Below are 19,374 nucleotides of genomic sequence, written 5' to 3' on the forward strand. Positions count from 1 at the left end.
AAACTAGCGTAATTGTGTTTGGTAAGATAAAGACATTCGATAAATGAATGAATTTTCCTCATTGACTGTAGCGGGTTAGCGAGGTAACGTTAACGTTAGCTAGATTACGGGAGCATTTAACGGTCTAATGAATTCTAGAAAAACATTTCAGAAGCTAGCTAACGTTAGCCACGTGTAACATACAGTAACTACTACGTTGTCTATTATTAGAGCTTCCAAGAAGAGAGAACATGCCTCTGGCGATGACTACACTCCTGTGATGGTGGTCAGGGGATGAGGAACAGGACAACTAACTAACACGGACCCAAACCTTGATCCCTGCTGCAGATGGCCGCAGATCTGGAGAGATGTGCTGCAACAACATACTCGTCTCCATGCTACTTCCAGGCTACTACACATCATTTTGCTCCTCTACCTTGTATGGGATGAACAGCCGTTGTTGACTTTGGGGAAGACAACAATTTCGATATGCAGCCTGTAAACAATTTGTTGTGGCAGGCAGGATTCCTATGCAGGTCTGGAAAAGTATTTAAAATGAATTTGATCATTTCCAGGCCTTGAATAGTTTTGCGATTTGGTGAGAGACAGAAATCTGGGAAAATATGTCATTTAAAAATGGAAAGCATGTAGGAACCCTGCCAATCATCTCACATATTGATATTTGTGGCTGTGAAGAACAGTCTTCATCTATACAGTGATATGACCTAGTTATCAGGGACAAGCTGTCTTAACACATTCACTGCCAGCCGTTTTTCAATACTGTAGTTAGCTTCTGCCAGAGGGTTTTTTTGAGGATTCTGGCTCATTTTACAAGAGCCGAGGATTCTTTTCTGTTTGAACTTTGTGAACACAAAGTTCACAAAAGTACTAATAGAATGTGTGCTTTCTCTGTCTAAAAGAGTTAGTTTGTAGAGTTAGTAGTTATGTAGATATTAGCCGTTGAGTACAGCATGGTTTCAGAGATTTTCAGAGAGTTTTGAGATAAATGGATTTTTAGAACCACCTCACGTGCCTGTGATTATGGGTGCCCTTGGGCAAGTCTGTATACTGTATTGTGTTGTGTGTGTGTGTGTGTGTGTGTGTGTGTGTGTGTGTGTGTGTGTGTGTGTGTGTGTGTGTGTGTGTGTGTGTGTGTCCTTCAAACTCCTCCCTCCGTAGGTGTGGCTTTGCAGTGTTTTGTCACAGGCGAGTTTCTGTTGCCTCACAGATCCCAAAGAAAGAGAAGGGAATCGCAGGAGCAGGGAAGAGGAGAGGAGAGGCGAGGGGAGGGGGGTTAGACACGGGAGAGAAATTCCTTCGCGATCCCCTTCTTCCAATCTTGAGGCGTACTCGCTCCCGCTGCTGCTGCTCGTCTGTGCTGCTGCTGCTGGCGGCTCTCGGGCAGTCTGGATTACTGTAAAACGGGCGTTTGAGAGCTTTGATGAAGCTTTTGCGATTCTGGTCTTATTTATGCTCAAAGGTACTCGAGTGTGTGTGTGTGTGCGCGCGCGTGTGTGTGTGTGTGTGTGCACACGCGTGTGTGTGTGTGTGTGTGTGTGTGTGTGTGTGTGTGTGTGTGTGGGTGTGTGTGAAATCGAAAGCGTTTTCGCCCAGCCATTTCCTTGAGAATGGCTTGCTCCCGCTGCTGTTTTTGGTTGGCTTTCTCTCTGTCGGGAGAGCGCTGTCGCCACTTAGTGGGTCGGTAAAATAGATTATACACATTCAATACCTCCAATAATTGTATAGGAGACGTAAAAGGGATTGATCAACGCCCCACCGTCAATGTGGGGCGTTGATCGTGACGTGCCAATGACGTGTTAACACGTCATTGGCAGTCAACAGCTGGATTCTGAAAACGTGTTAACACGTCATTGGCAGTGAACGTGTTAAGAAGAAATGTATTTAGTTCATATGAAAAAAGAACCTACACTTAAGATGGGGATCGATCATCTCAAAAACTAAAGCAGATAGCAGCCTTTGGCCCACCACCTATTAGTAACACACGGTGGTAGATAATAGTTACAATTTGCATTCATGGTTTTAATCACTTTCCAAAACTTAGCAGGATTGTTAAGATTCGCTGTTGTAGAAGTTAAATAAAAGTCAGATTGTAACTTCTTAATGAGATCTGTACATCTGTTTCTTAGAACCCTAAACTTTAACCAGTCAGACTCCAAGTTAGTTCTATAGCCATAGCCCATTTTGGTTTTTTGTGACAAATTAGTTCAGACAACTCTTCGGAGAACCATGGGTTTACCTTTAACCCTGTATGTCCTAACTGGGGCATGTTTGTCTCTAATTTCCAAAAAAGTGTTTCTAAAAAAGGAACACGCCAGTTCCACATCCGGCATAAAAAAAATCCTATTCAAATCACACTTATGAATATCATGTTAAAAACCTTGCTCAAAGAAAGATTTGAAGTTTTGTTTTTGAAGAAACCGCCACTTGGTTTTAATAACTTTGGTGCTTCTTGTAGCAGCAATAGCACAATGATCACTCACATCATTGGCAAAGATAAGCATTAACTCATTGAGTGCCAGCCACTTTTGGAGAACGGACGCTCCCAGTGCCAGAGTTTCAGAGCGTTTTCAGTGATTTCTCGAGGCCCACAGAATATTGTGTGATATTACTATGTAAACACCGAACACGAACAAAGAACGAGGAGACTCTATTGTATCATCAGCAAAAAAAAGTTTATTGATACCATTTTCCGTTCTTTAGTTATGAGCCGGAGAAGATAGGTTGTTTTCAGCAAAAACAGGCGTTTCAAATTAGAAGCTGAGATATTCAGCCTTTTGTGAAATGAAGCATTTCAAGCACATTCACTGACTCTGAAGCTAATATTTTCTGACCTGAAACATCTGAACAGTAATTTCCTTCAATAAACAGCACCCACACCCCCCTCAACTCCAAACTCCTCCTCCGTGGGAGTGTCTCTGGTGGCTCTGCTCGCTCTGCTGGCTGCTGCGTGTGTCAGGCGAGTCTCTGCTGCCTGCTATGGCAGGCTCTGCTGCCTTACGGATCCACGTTCGGATGGCGGCCGCTCGCCGGGGGAGTCTGGATCGGGCTCGCGTTCGTCTGCGTTTCTGGGGTTTCGGTTGTGAGCTGGGATGAAGCTGCGTCCGATTATAGGCTTTCTGCTGCGCGTTTCAAAGTGCGCTGCACCCAGTCTATTTTCGGAGCGTTCAGCCTTGTGCGCCGGCTCCCAGCGCGACACTGAAAAGCCAAACCATTCTCATGAGAATGGTTTGGCTTTGGTTTTATTTTCTGGCGGCTAATTGTGTGGAGAAACTATGCAGCAGAGACAGAGGGGGTCATTTGTGGGAGCGGATTGACTGCTGTTCACAGCTAACGTTGGCTCCAGGCAGCCAGAGCAATCTCTCTCTCTCCACATAGATGAAGATAGAAAGTCTCTGTGACTTGATCTGGATGCTGTGAATTCACCAGGCAAACATCTTCCAAGGTAACATTACTGTTTGAGGTGCTAAAGTCTTTCAGATCATGAACCTGCTGCTTTCAGATGGCGTTCATGATCCCATGACTGTTGACTTTGTGGCCAAAAAGAACATTGTTTTATGTGTGACTATATATATAGATATATATATATAGAGAGAGAGAGAGAGAGAGAGAGAGAGAGATAGATATGTTATACATAGATAGATAGATAGATAGATAGATAGATAGATAGATAGATAGATAGATAGATAGATAGATAGATAGATAGATAGAGATAGAGATATATAGATAGAGATATATAGATATCAGTGGCGGCTGGTGAGCTTCAAAGCAAGGGAGGAAACTCTGGCTGGCGACCGCCAGCGAAATAAATTTAGGCGTTTTTCTTCCCTTTTGCAGTTTGAAGACAGATTTAGAGGAATATCTAATTTTAATTTAGCATTAGAATTAGACTGTTGTGATGTCATTATTCAGTTTTAACCATCAATAATTGTTCCTTTTCTCATTATTTCATTTCTCAGAGTAAATACTGTATATTTATTTTGAGATCTTTATTAGGAAATGGCGGGCTATTCAGCATAAAACAATATAATACGAAAAAGTAGTGCTGCTTGGTGGACCATTTGCACCCCGAATAGAAGATCCGGATAACTTGAACTTAATTTACTTACTTCCACATCCATGCCGCCTGTAACCGGTGTGCGTGCAGCCGATGACGTTGCAGTATCCCAGTGTTTGCTTTGTTGAGATTTCAGCCTCCGTGTACCGTGCTGCTCTCTCTCTAAACTCGTGTATAAAGTCATGTTGGGCCGCTGGCGCAATACAATGCAACGACTGTCTGGCTTGTGAGCTAACTTACTGCTTGATAATAAAAAAAATAGGAAAAGAGAAAAGGGAAAGTATAGGTGCTACTGTCTGTAAATCTATCTATTAGCCTACTGTCAGGTGGTCACAGCAAAGTGGAGGTCATCACACTTCCTAGTAGACAATGGAGCTGGATTCCACAAGATTTTCAGATGCATTCAGCATTGGACAATACAATGTCAATCTTAGCAATCTATCCAATCAACAACCAATTTGGTTGAATAAATTAATTGATTGGTATTGATTGGTAAGGGCGGTTTAGGCTTCAGCTAAATATGATTGGTTGAAAAACACATAATTTCACTGTTCCCTGTGAATTGCAAGTGTTTTTCAACCAATCATATTTTTGCATTAATAAATTCCCAAAGAAATAAACTCCCTCAGGGGTAATGTTTTTGTACCGTACCCCCTGAGGGCCGGGCCAGACTCCTGTCTGCATGGAGCTCTCCTTTCCATCAGTGCCCTACAGGTGTCACTGTTGTTGAAGCATTTTAAGAATATAATGAATGAAAAAATGAGCGTCCGCACATCAGAAAAAACACATTTCAATGATATTTTATTTAAAAAATATATTATTATATAAAATCCCCAATCTCTTCTAAAAAATAGAGGACCATCCTCCTGTGCCTTAATAGAAAAACCTCCTCTGATAGATAGATAGATAGATATATATATGAAGGAAGTGTGTGTGTGTGTGTGTGTGTGTGTGTGTGTGTGTGTGTGTGTGTGTGTGTGTGTGTGTGTGTGTGTGTGTGTGTGTGTGTGTGTGTGTGTGTGTGTGTGTGTGTGTTTTCTTGGACACAAAAATTCAAGCGCAGAGAAGAAATCCCAGAGCAGAAGTTTCAAGAGCGCACAGAAGCAGTTTGACTGCAAGCACAGAGTTTAAGCAAAAGCCGAGCAAATCTTAAGCATGCGCGATGGCTATTTTAGTCCGAGGGCGGGGTTACTTACAAAATCGGAACGTGAAATCTATAAATGCTGTCAAATTGCTCTCAAATCGCTAGACCCGCTCCTAATTAAACATAGGGATATAATTCCATACAAAATGACTAATTGTCAAAAAATGTACTACAATGTTTTATAGCACACCTCAAAGTTTGGGTTGTTGTGAAACTGAAGAAATGCATATGCAGTGGTTCCCAACCTTAGGGTCACGACCCTAAGTGGGGTAGCCTGAAATTTAATTTGATTTGTATTTTATTTTTTTACACCACACACAATTTAAAACTAGGGAAGATGATTAGGGTCACTTTTTTTATTTTATTTTTTTATTCTGACTTTAAAGTGATCATCTCTAAAATTTCAGTTTTGTTCTCTTGGGTGACACCTATGGCGATTTTTATGAAAATGTTTGAGATTATAACTTTAAATCAGGATTCTGAGAATAAAGGCGGAATTGACAGTTTTTCACCAAGATGGCGCCGGCGTATGGCGACATGGTGCTGCTCGTTCTGTGTTTGTCTGTCTTCTCTATGTGTTTTTCTGAGAGTACAAGCCTGAAGTATGAAAGGATTGAGCTTCTAGATACGCTCTGGGATGCCAAGCTTTAAACCCCAGTTACTCCACTCTTCGACGGACTTTGTTAAACAAACAGAGCTGGGCCCACATACTGGCCCACACATCAAGCCTGTGCCCAGGAGACGCGGAAGAAGAGCAGGCGCTCTCGTGCGTTACAGGAGGCGCAGACACCGCTCCCCACTGCCGAGCATTATACTATCCAATGTGCGATCCTTAACTAACAAACTAGACGAACTAGCCATGTTAACATCAACGCGGAAGGACTGCGCAGATTGCTCCGCCATGGTTTTCAGCGAGACGTGGCTCCACTCCGGCATTCCCGACTCTGCGCTACAACTAGATGGCTTTTCCTTCCACCGTGCAGATCGCACCATAGAGTCGGGGAAACAACGAGGCGGGGGTCTCGGCTGCTACGTCAACCTAAGGTGGTGTACCGACACAAAAACAATGCACCAATCATGTTCGCCTGAGCTAGAGCTACTCGCCATCCAATGTAGACCTTTCTACCTGCCAAGGGAAACTGCCTCGGTCCTCCTTGTAGCAGTATATATTCCCCCGATCACTGACTTGGAGAATGCGCACCCGGACTCCATCATTCTGGCGATGGGTGATTTCAACCACGTTAACCTGCGGAAGGCGGCACCCAGGTACAAACAACAAATACACGTTGCTACCAGGGGTGAAAAAACACTTGATCAATGTTACTGTACAATCCCCCAGGCGTTTCATGCCGTGGTGCGCGCCCCCCTCGGCCAATCCGACCACAACACAGTCTTTCTTCTCCCCCAGCACCGCCAGCAGCTAAAGACTGTTAAACGGACTGCTAGGCCTGTGCGGCGCTTCTCCCCTGAGGCTGCTGACGAGCTAAGATATTTTATGGAAACCACTGACTTTGACATTTTTAAAGAAGCATGTGATGGGTTGGACGAATACACTGACACTCTTTCCTCCTATATCAATTTCTCTCAGGAGATGTGTATTCCATCAGATGTGGTGACTGTGTATGGCAATAATAAGCCATGATTTAGCAAAGAGGTTAAAAGCCTCTGGGTTAGGAAGAACCAGGCCTTCAAAAGTGGAGACAATGATCTCTATAAATCTGCCAGATATGAATTCGAACAGGCAGCAAAATCAGCTAAGGCTAAATACAGAGAGAGTCTGGAGGATAAATTGAAATCTGGGGACATTAGAGGGGTCTGGCAGGGTCTGCACACCATCACTGGGTCTAAGAAAAAACCTAAAGTCCAGGATGAGGATCCCCTACTCCCTGACAAATTAAATGCATTTTACTGCCGCTTTGATGTTCAGTCAGGTGAACGCCCCAGAATAGCTGACAGTGTGGGGCCTGTAACCCCTCATTTCATAGTTGAGGAGCACCAGGTTAGAGCCCTACTATGTAAGCAACATGTCAGGGAAGCTGCAGGGCCAGACAATGTTTTTACCTTTACTTTAAAAAACTGTGCCGACCAACTTGCCCCCGTTCTTACTGATCTCTTTAACTGTTTTTTGTGCACACTTAAAATCCCGGCATTGTATAAATCTGCCACCACTGTCATTCCTGTGCCCAAAAAACCCAACCCTTCTTGCCTAAATGATTACCGGCCCATCGCGCTGACCCCTGTGATAATGAAGGTTTTTGAACGACTTGTATGCGACCACCTGTCTAGCATTGTAAAACTAGACAAACATCAGTTCGCCTACCAGCCTAACAGGTCTGTAGAGGATGCTGTGTCCATGTGCCTCCACACCATCCTGCTACATCTAGAGGCCTCTGCCACTTACGCCAGAATTCTTTTTATTGATTTTAGTTCCGCGTTTAATACGATTGTGCCTTTTAAATTATTTGAAAAACTTAAACTGCTGGGTATTGATGACTCTCTGTGCCACCTGATCTTGGACTTTCTCTCAGACCGAGAACAGGTGGTTAAAATTGGCAACCTGCTCTCTAAGTCCCTGACCCTGAACACCGGGGCCCCCCAGGGCTGTGTTCTCTCTGCTTTCCTCTATCTTGTTTACACAAATGACTGTGTCTCCCACTCCGACTCTGTCCATTTCTTTAAATACGCTGACGACACAACAGTAGTGGGTCTAATCAAGAACGACGATGAATCAGCCTACAGAGCTGAAGTACACAGGCTTGTCGACTGGTGTAAATAAAACGACCTGCTCCTAAACACTTCCAAAACAAAAGAAGTGATTGTAGATTTCCGGCGCGGTGAAGCAGTTCACCCTCCTCTGCTCATCAACGGCCAGCAGGTGGAGCGAGTGAACAGTTTTAAATTCCTTGGCACAACCATTTGTGAAAACTTAAAATGGGAGGCCAACACCGACCTCATTATTAACAAGGCCCACCAGAGGCTCCACTCACTGTGACAGCTCAGGAAGTTTGGAGTGTCCAAGGAGGGAAGCTCAGCTTTTATAGAGCCACTGTTGAGAGTGTCCTCACTTTCTCAGTGTCTGTGTGGCACGGCAACACAAGCGAGCACGACAAGGCTCGGCTAGAGAGAATAGTACGCACGGCGTCAAAGATCATCGGCTGTGACCTTCCTTCTGTGGCCTCCCTATACGCCACACGCATCAAGCGCAAGGGAGAGAAGGTGATGCGAGACCCCTCGCACCCCGCTTACTCCCTCTTTAAGCCCCTCCCCTCTGGTAGGAGGCTCCAGAGCATTAGGTGTAGGACTTCTCGCTTCAAAAACAGTACATATCCCGAGGCTGTCCGTCACCTCAACTCTACCTCAAGAGCACAGGCACTTTGTGCTAGAAGGATCAACACCAGCTAGGCTTTTTTTGCACTTTATCACTAAAAAGCACTTTAAAAAATAGTTTAGCACTTTCCCTTTTTTTAAATACTTTTTAAGCACTTTATCGAGCATTATTTTAGCTTTTTGTGGCACTGCGGCACTCTGCTTTTTTAACAGGTTCCATGAATTGTTTTTTTTAATGTCGTTATTATCCTTTTTATTACTTCCTTGTTTTTGTATGTATGGAACTCTCTGCATCTATGTCTCCTGTGATTCTATGTGATTCTATGTGAGCACTTCTGCACCAAGACAATTTCCAATCAACCATGTGTTGAAATGGCAAATAAAGTTCTATTCTATTCTATTCTATTCTGAAAATAAAGTCAGAATTTTGAGATTAAAGTCAGAATTCTCAGATTAAAGTCAGAATTCTGAGGGGGGAAAGAAGCATACATGTGACATCACTGATGATGTCACTGATGATATTATCGACGGTGTACCGGAATTTGAATGTCTAGGGTCCCTAGATTTTTGTGATGTCAAAATCGGGTCACGAGCCAAAAAAGGTTGCGAACCCCTGGCATACCGTATATGTCCATGGGTACTGTGTGTTTGTGAATGGGGTCATAAGGTCAGACAATAGAACAAATTACATTACCAGTTACATTACTCATTACTTGTGTGACCTGGCTGATAAAGTGATCTTGTGTGAGATTAATCATCCATAATCCTGTGGGAAAATGGCATAATTGTTCTTGGAGTTGAATATTTCCTGTGATTTTACCAGGGAGGAACGATGGAGACTGATAAAGAGAGGGTCTTGGAAATACTGCAGAATTTGGGAAATAAAGAGTTTAAGGAGTTCAGATGGTTCCTGCAGCAGAAAGGTAGCGTTTCTGCCATCCCAAAGAGCCGACTGGAGGAGGCAGACAGGCAGGACACAGTGGATCTGATGGAGCAGATCTACACTGAAGACATTCTGGGGGTGACCACGAAGGTTTTACTGAAGATCAAAAGGAAGGATCTAGTGCAAAGATTGTCAAACAGCAGCTCAGGACCCACAGGTAAGTCATGGGAAGATTTCCCTTTTTAAATGGACATTTGGAAGAAAAAAATTGATACAACTTATGCAATCCTGCATCACACACAATGATTTAGAACAGTATACCAATGATATACAGTAGACTGCAGGCTGGATAATTTTTATATCTACTCTTGTTGGCCTACATCCACACAATAGATGTGAAGAGAGACAGCAGCCTTAGCATATGCATTTATTGTATATTGTATAATCTACAGTATGTATTTGATGTATTTTGATTGTAATATCATTTATTGATCCCCAGTGGGTGAATTCTCACATCGGCCCTCAAGTTACATCATCAAATTATTTATAATCTCAGTTAAGAAGGTCCTCATGGGTATCAGGGCTTTTATACAATCAATCAATACATGTATATTGTCTGAAAAGTTTCCCAAAAGTAGTTTAGATATATGAACATAACAAGAAATTGTTATGTTGGTGACTGTAGAGAAGCCAGGAGATGACGTAACATTAGACTTGTTTATTACTCAGCTAGCAACAGCTAGTGTACCATTGCATGTCACTGCTTCTGTCTCTGCACACACGGCTCTTCTTCTCTTTCTCCCTTGTACACCCTTCTTCGGCTGGACACATTCACTTCTACACATTCTTACAGAAGTACGACACCCTGTGGTACGGAGTTGTAACTACAGTCAGTGCATGGTATAGCATTCTATGAACACAACAAAAGTGCAGCTAGCTGGTTAACAAAATCATTGTAACCAATAAAGCAGAGCTAGCAGAGGTTTATGGGAATCAGCAGTGTGAATGTGTCTTTAAAGTCCCTGGAAACCAAAAGTAAATGTGTTTTGAGTTTGTCACACGACAGAAAAATTTGTTATTCACCACCCAAATTTGAATGATTAAAAATGTCACCAAGTATATAAAATAGTTTAAAAATCATGCAAAAAGCAACATTCTCTGCTCTGAGAGTGTGGGGGCGTGTCCGCTGAAGGTGCTGAAGCTGTGCCCAATCGTGCAGGGCAGGGCGGGGCTGGGTATGTAGTGCTCAGGAGTCACTGGAAAACATGATTAGAACAATATAGTGTACTATATGACTATATTCAAATTTACATTGATATCATCCTGGTTTTCAGATGTGTAAAATGTGTAAAAACATTTTATTGTGGTGATTGGGTTGCTTCATAATCTAAAGATATACTCATCCCAGGCAGGGTGTTCGCTAGGTCCGGTGTCCGGACCGGAAAGAATTTATTTTACCAGATGTGTTGGTCACATTTCAATAACCATTACAGATGCATTGCCTGGACCTCACTGCTTCATGTGGCCATATGGACAGTCCTGGCTGGCTGGCTGGATCAGATACTTCTGCAGTCTGATGTGACTGGTACCGGTACCGGGCCGCAACGCATTTGGTACCGGGTATATATATATATATATATATATATATATATATATATATTATAAACATAGGCTATAATAGTATAGGCTGTGTGTGGTAGTTGAAACATAGTTTAAAGTTGACATTTATTTATGTTTGTAGTTTAAACAAAAACATAAATACTGTAGGCTACATACAGTACAACACAAAAGGCTGTTATTTACCCTTTGTCACCACCTGGTGAGTAAATATATATGTAACTAAAACTATTAAAATTGACAACCGGTCCGTGACCTTTTTCTCCATGTATCTACCAGTCCTTGGCACAAAAAAGGTTGGGAACCCCTGCTGTAGTGTATATATTAGCATTTATGGGCTAACAATTTCCCTTCCTTCCAATGAATCTATTGCGCTCTACTTTGTCTATAGTGTTAGGGGTGGGGCAATGTAAGCATCGTCATCTTGAGACCATTTTAGGCACGACTAAAAAATTCTAAACCCAAGAATGGTGGGGAAAAACGGTCTAAAAGTGCCTGCTATCGCTGCAGGAGCATAAAATGGCAGTCTGCACTCATCCACGATAGCACAGACATGGCGTTACGCCGCACAAACTGACGACGATAGGGCCCTACATGTTTTTAGCAACTCATTTCAAACAGTGTAATGTGTTTGGAAACACGTTTCTTAATTTGGTTGCCAGGGACTTTAAGGAATCTGATTGGTTGCATGAAACTCCTAGTTTAGGTTTACCTTACACCTTACACCCGGTCAGGTCCTGCTTGTCCACCCACCAGTAATGAGCTGAATAGAGCCCATGCAGTTGGGAATGTGTAAATTATCATTGAATATAATAAATAAAATAAAAATAATATTTGGATTACTTGTTACTCACCTCTCTTTGATTTAATCTGTTGTTCATTCATTCAGAAACTCCTGCTGCACGCCAACCTAAACCCAAATCTAATCTGAAGAAGAGGTTCCAGCATTGGTTTAAGGGGCTTTTCGTAGGAGTTGTTGACGGTAAGCAATGCATTAAAAACACCAGCCTTATCCTTTAAGGAATCTGATTGGTTGCAACTCTGTAATAATATCCGACTCAACAACAGCCTTATACATTACAACCAGTCAGGAGCTGCCTGTCTACCGACCAGAAGTGTTGGGCAATAACGCGTAATCTGATAACTTTTTCAGTAACTAAGTGATGTAAGGCGCTACAATTTTCAAAACACTTACCGTTACCGTTACTAATCCAATTAATGCTGAGTTACTTCATTACATCGTTGTCCGCCAGAATGCAGTGGTGTTTTTTTGTTGTTGCTTTACTTATGCAGAAAAACAAAAGAAAAACTATGAGAGACCATTTCTTTGTTTTTTATAAATATATACATACTGTATCCTATCAGGTTTGAGAGGCTGCAATGTTTACAGTTATGCAGTTTGGCCGATTGTGGACTCCTGTATTTCATTTCAATAAAGTTAATTCAGTTGTAAAAGGAGCTGGCTTAATTGTACGTCACTGAAGGGTTAAAAAATAAAATAAAATGTAACTAGTAACGTAACTAGTAATGTAACAAATTACTGTGAAAAAGTAATCAGTAAAGTAACTTTCATTACTTTTTAAGGAGTAATCAGTAGTCGGTAATTAATTACATTTCCAGATTAATTTACCCAACACTGCCAAACAGTAATGAGCTGAATAGAGTCAATGGAGTTGGGAATGTGTAAATAATCAGGAAATGTTTGCATTACTCATTACTCACCTCTCAGTGATTTAATCTATTGTTTATTCATTCAGAACCTTCTGCTGCATGTAAACAACGCAAATCTATTGCGAGGCAGAAGTGTATGTATGTGTCTGAGGGGCTTACTACACCAGGAAAACAAAGACTTCTGAATACGATCTACACAGAGCTTCCCCTCACAGAGGGTCGGAGTGGAGAGGTCAATGATGAACATGAAATCATTATGATTGAAGCAGCATCCAGAAGCCAGAGACCAGAAACACCAATCAAATGTGAAGACATCTTTAACCCCTTACCTAAAAGAGATAAACCAATCAGAACAGTGCTGACAATGGGAGTGGCTGGCATTGGGAAAACGCTCCTAACACAGAAGTTCACTCTGGACTGGGCTGAAGACAAAGCCAACGAGGATATAGAGTTCATATTTCTGTTCACTTTCCGAGAGCTGAATCTCCTGGAAGGTAAAAAGTTCAGCTTGGTGGAACTTCTTCATTACTTCTTTCCTGAGACCAAAGAAGCAGGAAACTGCAGGTTTGATGAGTTCCAGGTGGTGTTCATCTTTGACGGTCTGGATGAATGTCGACTTCCTCTAGACTTCAAGAACAACAAGTTCCTGGATGATGTTACAGAGTCGACCTCAGTGGATGTTCTGCTGACAAACCTCATCAAGGGGAAGCTGCTTCCCAAAGCTCGCCTCTGGATGACCACACGGCCTGCAGCAGCCAATCAGATCCCTTCTGAGTGCATTGACATTGTGACAGAGGTGAGAGGCTTCACTGACCGACAGAAAGAGGAGTACTTCAGCAAGAAATTCAGAGATGAGAAGCAGGCCAGCAGAATCATCTCCCACATCAAATCTTCACAAAGCCTCCACATTATGTGCTACATCCCAATCTTCTGCTGGATCTCTGCTACAGTTCTGGAGTTTGTGCTGAAAACCCCTGGGAGAGTACTCCTGCCCAAGAGCCTGACTGAGATGTACATCCACTTCCTGGTGGTTCAGTCCAAACGGCAGAATGTCAAGTATCATGGGAAATCTGAGACAGATTCATACTGGACTCCAGAGAGTAGAGAGATGATTCTCTCTCTGGGAAAACTGGCTTTTGAGCAGCTGGAGAAAGGCAACCTGATCTTCTATGAAGCTGACCTGAGAGAGTGCGGCATTGATATCACAGCAGCCTCAATGTACTCGGGAGTATTCACACAGATCTTTAAAGAGGAGTGTGGGCTGTACCAGGACAAAGTCTTCTGCTTCGTCCACCTGAGCATTCAGGAGTTTCTGGCTGCTGTCTACATGTTCCACTGTTACACAACCTGGGATGAGGAGGTACTGGACACATTCCTAGGAAAGAACAGGGTGATATATGAAAACACCCGACTCGAGGACTTCCTGAAGAGTGCCATGGACAAATCCCTGGTCAGTACAAATGGCCACCTGGACCTATTTGTCCGCTTCCTTCATGGCCTCTTACTGGAGTCCAGCCAGAGACTCTTAGGAGGCCTGCTGGGTCAGACAGAGAGCAGACCAGAAAGCATCCAGACAGCCATCAGCAACCTGAAGAGGATGAACACCCCCAATCTCTCTCCTGACAGAAGCATCAACATCTTCCACTGTTTGATTGAGATGAATGACCAGTCAGTACATCAGGAGATCCAACAGTTCCTGAAGTCAGAGACCAGATCAGAGAAGGAACTCTCTGAGACCCACTGCTCAGCTCTGGCCTACATGCTGCAGATGTCAGAGGAGATTCTAGATGTGTTGGACCTGGAGGCCTACAACACATCAATGGAGGGGCGACTGAGACTGATCCCAGCTGTGAGGAACTGCAAGAAGGCTCGGTTAGTTCTGATGTGAATAACAGTATTAGACTGACATTCATATCTGATAGTTCCTAAACATACTTAATTTATCAATCTGGGAACCCAGAGTCTATTTTTATTAGAAAAATAGACTCTGGGAGAGCCCTACCTTTTTTCCCTGCTTCCTGTACAGCGCGCCTCTGCTGCCACCGTCACTTTCTTTTCCGCGTCCGTGCTCCACTGTTTACAGTCTAAATAGCAACTTGCAAATTTTCAGTGAATAGCTGAAATAGATGCGGAAAAGGAAGTGATGGTGGCTTCTCAGTCACTTCCGCTTTCCTTTTCCGCGTCCATTTCGGCTATTTACTAATAACGTTAACGCATAAACACACTGCATAGAAGACGTCAACTCGTCTTACAACAGTGGAAAATAACAAGTTTGCAAGTTTCCATTTAGACTGTAAACAGTGGAGCAAAAGGAAAAGGAAGTGACGGTGGCAGGAGAGGTGTGCTGTACAGGAAGCTGGGAAAAACGGTAGGGCTCTCCCAGAGTCTATTTTTCAAATAAAAATAGACTGGGTTCCCAGATTGTTAATTTATTAACTGTTGTTCTACATAGTGGTGGTAAACAGTGTTGGGTGTAACACGTGACTAAACTAACTAAACCCCAACCAAATCTCTGGTGAAGCCAGACTCTAATGGTGTCAGGCTGTTTCACTGTTGATTTACCAGAAGTTGAACTGAACTGCCTGCGGAGCTTAGGCTGATATCTTGATCATTTTTTTCTGTATTAAAAAAAACAAAAAACAGAAGTCCTTACATATAATTGCATTTATATATCATTTTTTGTTTGGTTTCTGCTTATACATTAAAGGCCCAATCCGTCAAAACTCACTATTACTGACGCCGGTGGCCGTTAGTGTAACTGCAGGCAGCGTGTGAACGAGCTGACGCGCAGGCACCATACTCGCACGCGCACAAGCAGTTGCGTGGCAACAGCAGAGCTGTTCGTTGCTTTGTAACGTTAACTCATAAAAGTCACTTGAAAACGGCAACCTGGACAATTTATCGGTCAGATCAGCCTCGAGATGCCCAGGAAGGATTCTGGATGAATTAGGGGACGTTATTGTGGCATGTTTGGTCGTGTTTTGGCTTGCGTTGGCTGCGGGCAAGTCGATACTCATGTTAGCACAAGCCAGGAAATAGCCTGCTCCCCCTGTATGTACGGTACCCTGTAATGCCTGGAGTTGACCAAACTGAACAATCAAACAATGTTTCATAAGCATAACAGTAACGTTAGGCATATTTACGACTGTTAAATTCATTATCAACACAAGACGGTAACGTTATTAGTGGGGCTGGTGGTAATTTCTATAAATGTAAATTAATATTAGTTAGCCGCGATTAGCATCAAGCTAACATTACTAGTATGTGCAGTCCCACTGCAGCCAACTGCAGTCAGAGCCTGCTGGGTGCGGGAAGTGGATACTCATGTTAGCACAAGCCAGGAAATAGCCTGCTCCCCCTGTATGTACAGTCAAACAATGTACCGTTAACATAACAGACAGTAGGCTAACGTTAGGCATATTTCCGACTGTTAGATTCATTATCAACACAAGACAGTAACGTTATTAGTGGGGCTGATGGTAATTCCTATAAATATAGCTAAATCTATTAGTTAGCCGCGTATAGCATCAAGCTAACGTTACTAGTATGGTTCTAATAGGCAGACTCACAACCGCAGCTAACTACAGTCAAACAATAATGTTCCATGACCATAAGCATAACGGTAGTAACGTTAGGGTTGCATTACTTCACACAAGACGGTAATGTTAGCAGAGTTTCTGACCAGGTGGTCAGATACTTGTACTACGGAGTGACAGTGAAAATCTTGAATCTTGAAAATCCATTAGCAAGCAGCTAACGTATCTGGTCAAAACCACATTACAGTAGCTACAAGCAGCAAGTTTCCTTCATGAACCGAAAACACAGTCCTGACTCTAGTTTCCCCCCGATGTCGGTCACATTGCTGCTGTCTGGCCAGACGGGCTTCATTAGATAAATATTTATTTATTTAGTCTGGACTTTTTCTGGAGTCTGTGTTGTTGTTTCCTTTAGCTAGCAGCTAGCGACGACCGTAACGTTAAAAGCTACTTCAGCCATTTCCTGTTAGCGTCTACTAGGACAAGAGACAAGCTCGACGTGAACGCGCGAGACGTCACATCCTCTAGCTGTGGCGGGAGATGCTATCCACTTCGAAACTGCGGTTTTTCAATGTATCTTCTGAACGAGAGAAACGCCCCTGGTCGCCATTTTTAAGTTACGTCAAGGCGCATTCACTCAGTGCCAATAATAAACACTTTGTGCACATTTATTTCTCGCCAAAACCAACGGAATGGGCCTTTAACCACTTTTTGAACATTTCTAATTCTATGATCATGTATCATTCTACAATACAAGTTATTGTTGTTATTATTATTATTATTATCATCATCATTAGTAGTAGTAGTAGTAGTAGTAGTAGTATTGTGCTCTATAACAACATTTGACCAGCTCAGTGCCCTTGTAGTCTGAGTGTCCGCCCTGAGACTGGGAGGTCGTGAGTTCGATCCCCGGCCGAGTCATACCAAAGACTATAAAAATGGGACCCATTTGCCTCCCTGCTTGGCACTCAGCATCAAAGGGTTGGAATTTGGGGGGTTAGATCACGGCGCACGCCGCTGCTCACCGCTCCCCCAGGGGATGGGTCAAATGCGGAGAACAAATTTCACACATTGTGTGACAATCAGTGGGACTTTACCTTTACCTTTGATTTGTATGCTTGTCTTAGCTCTGCTTTGATAAACATTTTATATTAAATCGATAACAGACTTTCTGGCTTCTGGCTCTCATAGACCTCAGCTCTGAAGTCCTGGTCGCACCTCTGAAGTCCAACTCCTCCTTTATCCTTTATTCAGATTGAGTAGCTGCAGGTTGTCAGAGATTCATTCTGAAGTCCTGGCGTCAGCTCTGAAGTCCAGCCCCTCCCATCTGATAGAACTGGATCTGCGTAACAGTGACCTGCAGGTTTCAAGACTAAAGCTGCTCGCTGCTGGACTGGAGAGTCCACATTGCAGACTGGAGACTCTCAGGTCAGACATCATATTTAATAATATACTGATATTACTATCATATGTATATTGTAATTTGAGGACCTGTATACTGTAGATCCAGATTGAAGATTCTATCATTTATTGCTATATCAACCTTACAGTTGATTTGGAATTTGTTTTGTGCACTCAACAATAACAGCAAAACATAATCACATAGTACACACAAGAAGTTTCCACAGAAAATAGACGGCCACAATTAGAATACAGTAATTAAAATTAATGTAACTATATGGCCCATGCCCTTAATGCAGGGTTTTTCTTGTATAGAGGAGCACAGTGACAGGTGTAGGCGTGGCCCAGCGTGTCCGTGGGTGTCTAGCCTATCATATCCCTCCCGCAAGTGTCATTTTGCGCCCCGGCGAAGATACCGTCACTATGTTCCGACCGTAAACAGAGTTTTGGGCGTTCCCCGTGCCAAAATAAGTGTTCCAGCGCAATGTGTTAGAAAAAAAGGCCTTGGGTAACGCCACCAAATAGCCGGTCTTAGTGCAAAAAAAACCTCTACACCAGGTGTACGCCTGAGCACAGACAGTATTCTCCACGCAGTGCAGAAAATCCTCACTTGGATAGGCCTACATTACGCACGGCTCGCGCGTGGACACACTTCCCTCCTCAGAATGCCACGTTGATTTTCAACTAACCTACACTGCAGAAAAAAACACACCTTGATTTAAAAATGAGACTTAGTTTGTCATGGTTTTGTGCCAAAACCGGGAGTCTGTGTGTAGCACAAAAGATGCCCCACCATCTTTTGACATGACCCTCATGTTGTATTTGTTTTGTGTAAACTTGTTTGGGCTAAAAACGTTGTGCATGTTGTTTACAATAGTTATAAATGCATTTATGTAGCATATGTTTGATTTTATGCCCTGATTTGGAAACCTGTCTAAAAGCGGCCACTAGGTGGCACTATTACTTAAGTTAACGTCAGAATGCCTACATATTCAGTAGAAGATAATGAAAACCAACGAAGAAGAAATAACAATAAGAAAGGCAGATGAGAAATTGCAGATCAGTATTACAGCTGTAATGACTGAGAATGATCAGTAAATACAATACATATGACTTTAGAATAATTTCTGTTTGTTTATTAAGTTGTAGAAGTACTTATTGTTGAGAAACAGAATACCCCATCTTGTTGTCTCTCCCACTTCTCTCTGAAAATACATAGAAAGACAATATAGAAAATATGTTAAAAACAACTCAGCAACAGTCACTGATGACATGAAGAAATAAAAGATTATCTAGAATATCTTAACACTACAAATAAGATAATATATGTGTTGGTGCTACTTGGTTATTTATTTGGTTATTTGAACAGTGAAGAGTAGCCTCTTTTGCAATTTATACAGATTGGCTGCAACTGCGCTCACTGCTTTTCTTTCTTTTTCTATATCAATTTTAGCCAACACTAGCCAGCATTGCGCAGCAATACAGGGAAATCATTCATAAGCTTTGCATACTAGAACATATCGTATGTTATGTTATGTTATGATAAACTCAGCTTCTGTATGTAGGGTAATCTAAAACAATATCCCATGTTTGCATGCAGAACCCTTTATTAAAATATGCACACTTAACTCAACTTTATTATTTTTAATTTACATTAACAACCTACAAACTGCCTGCAATGTCAACATGTTTCTGTATGCCGATGATTCTGCCATCCTGTCCTCTGACAAGGACGTGGAGA

General features: G+C 42.5%; 1 protein-coding gene across 1 annotated transcript in view; it reads left to right on the top strand.

The window, feature by feature from the left end:
* Positions 1-12,704: 12,704 nt before the first annotated feature.
* Positions 12,705-19,374, top strand: part of LOC310789142 (protein NLRC3-like) — a gene marked incomplete at its 5' end in the record, with an annotated part of 45,018 nt that continues 38,348 nt past the window's right edge. The window contains 4 exons of the mRNA XM_083650735.1: positions 12,705-12,708; positions 13,125-13,190; positions 13,323-14,568; positions 17,487-17,660. Coding sequence (XP_083506861.1) covers positions 12,705-12,708; positions 13,125-13,190; positions 13,323-14,568; positions 17,487-17,660 — 1,490 coding nt within the window. The remainder of the gene's footprint in view (positions 12,709-13,124; positions 13,191-13,322; positions 14,569-17,486; positions 17,661-19,374) is intronic.

The sequence above is a fragment of the Poromitra crassiceps genome, assembly GCF_964638095.1.
Source record: "Poromitra crassiceps genome assembly, chromosome: 14".
Classification (NCBI taxonomy): Eukaryota; Metazoa; Chordata; class Actinopteri; order Beryciformes; family Melamphaidae; genus Poromitra; species Poromitra crassiceps.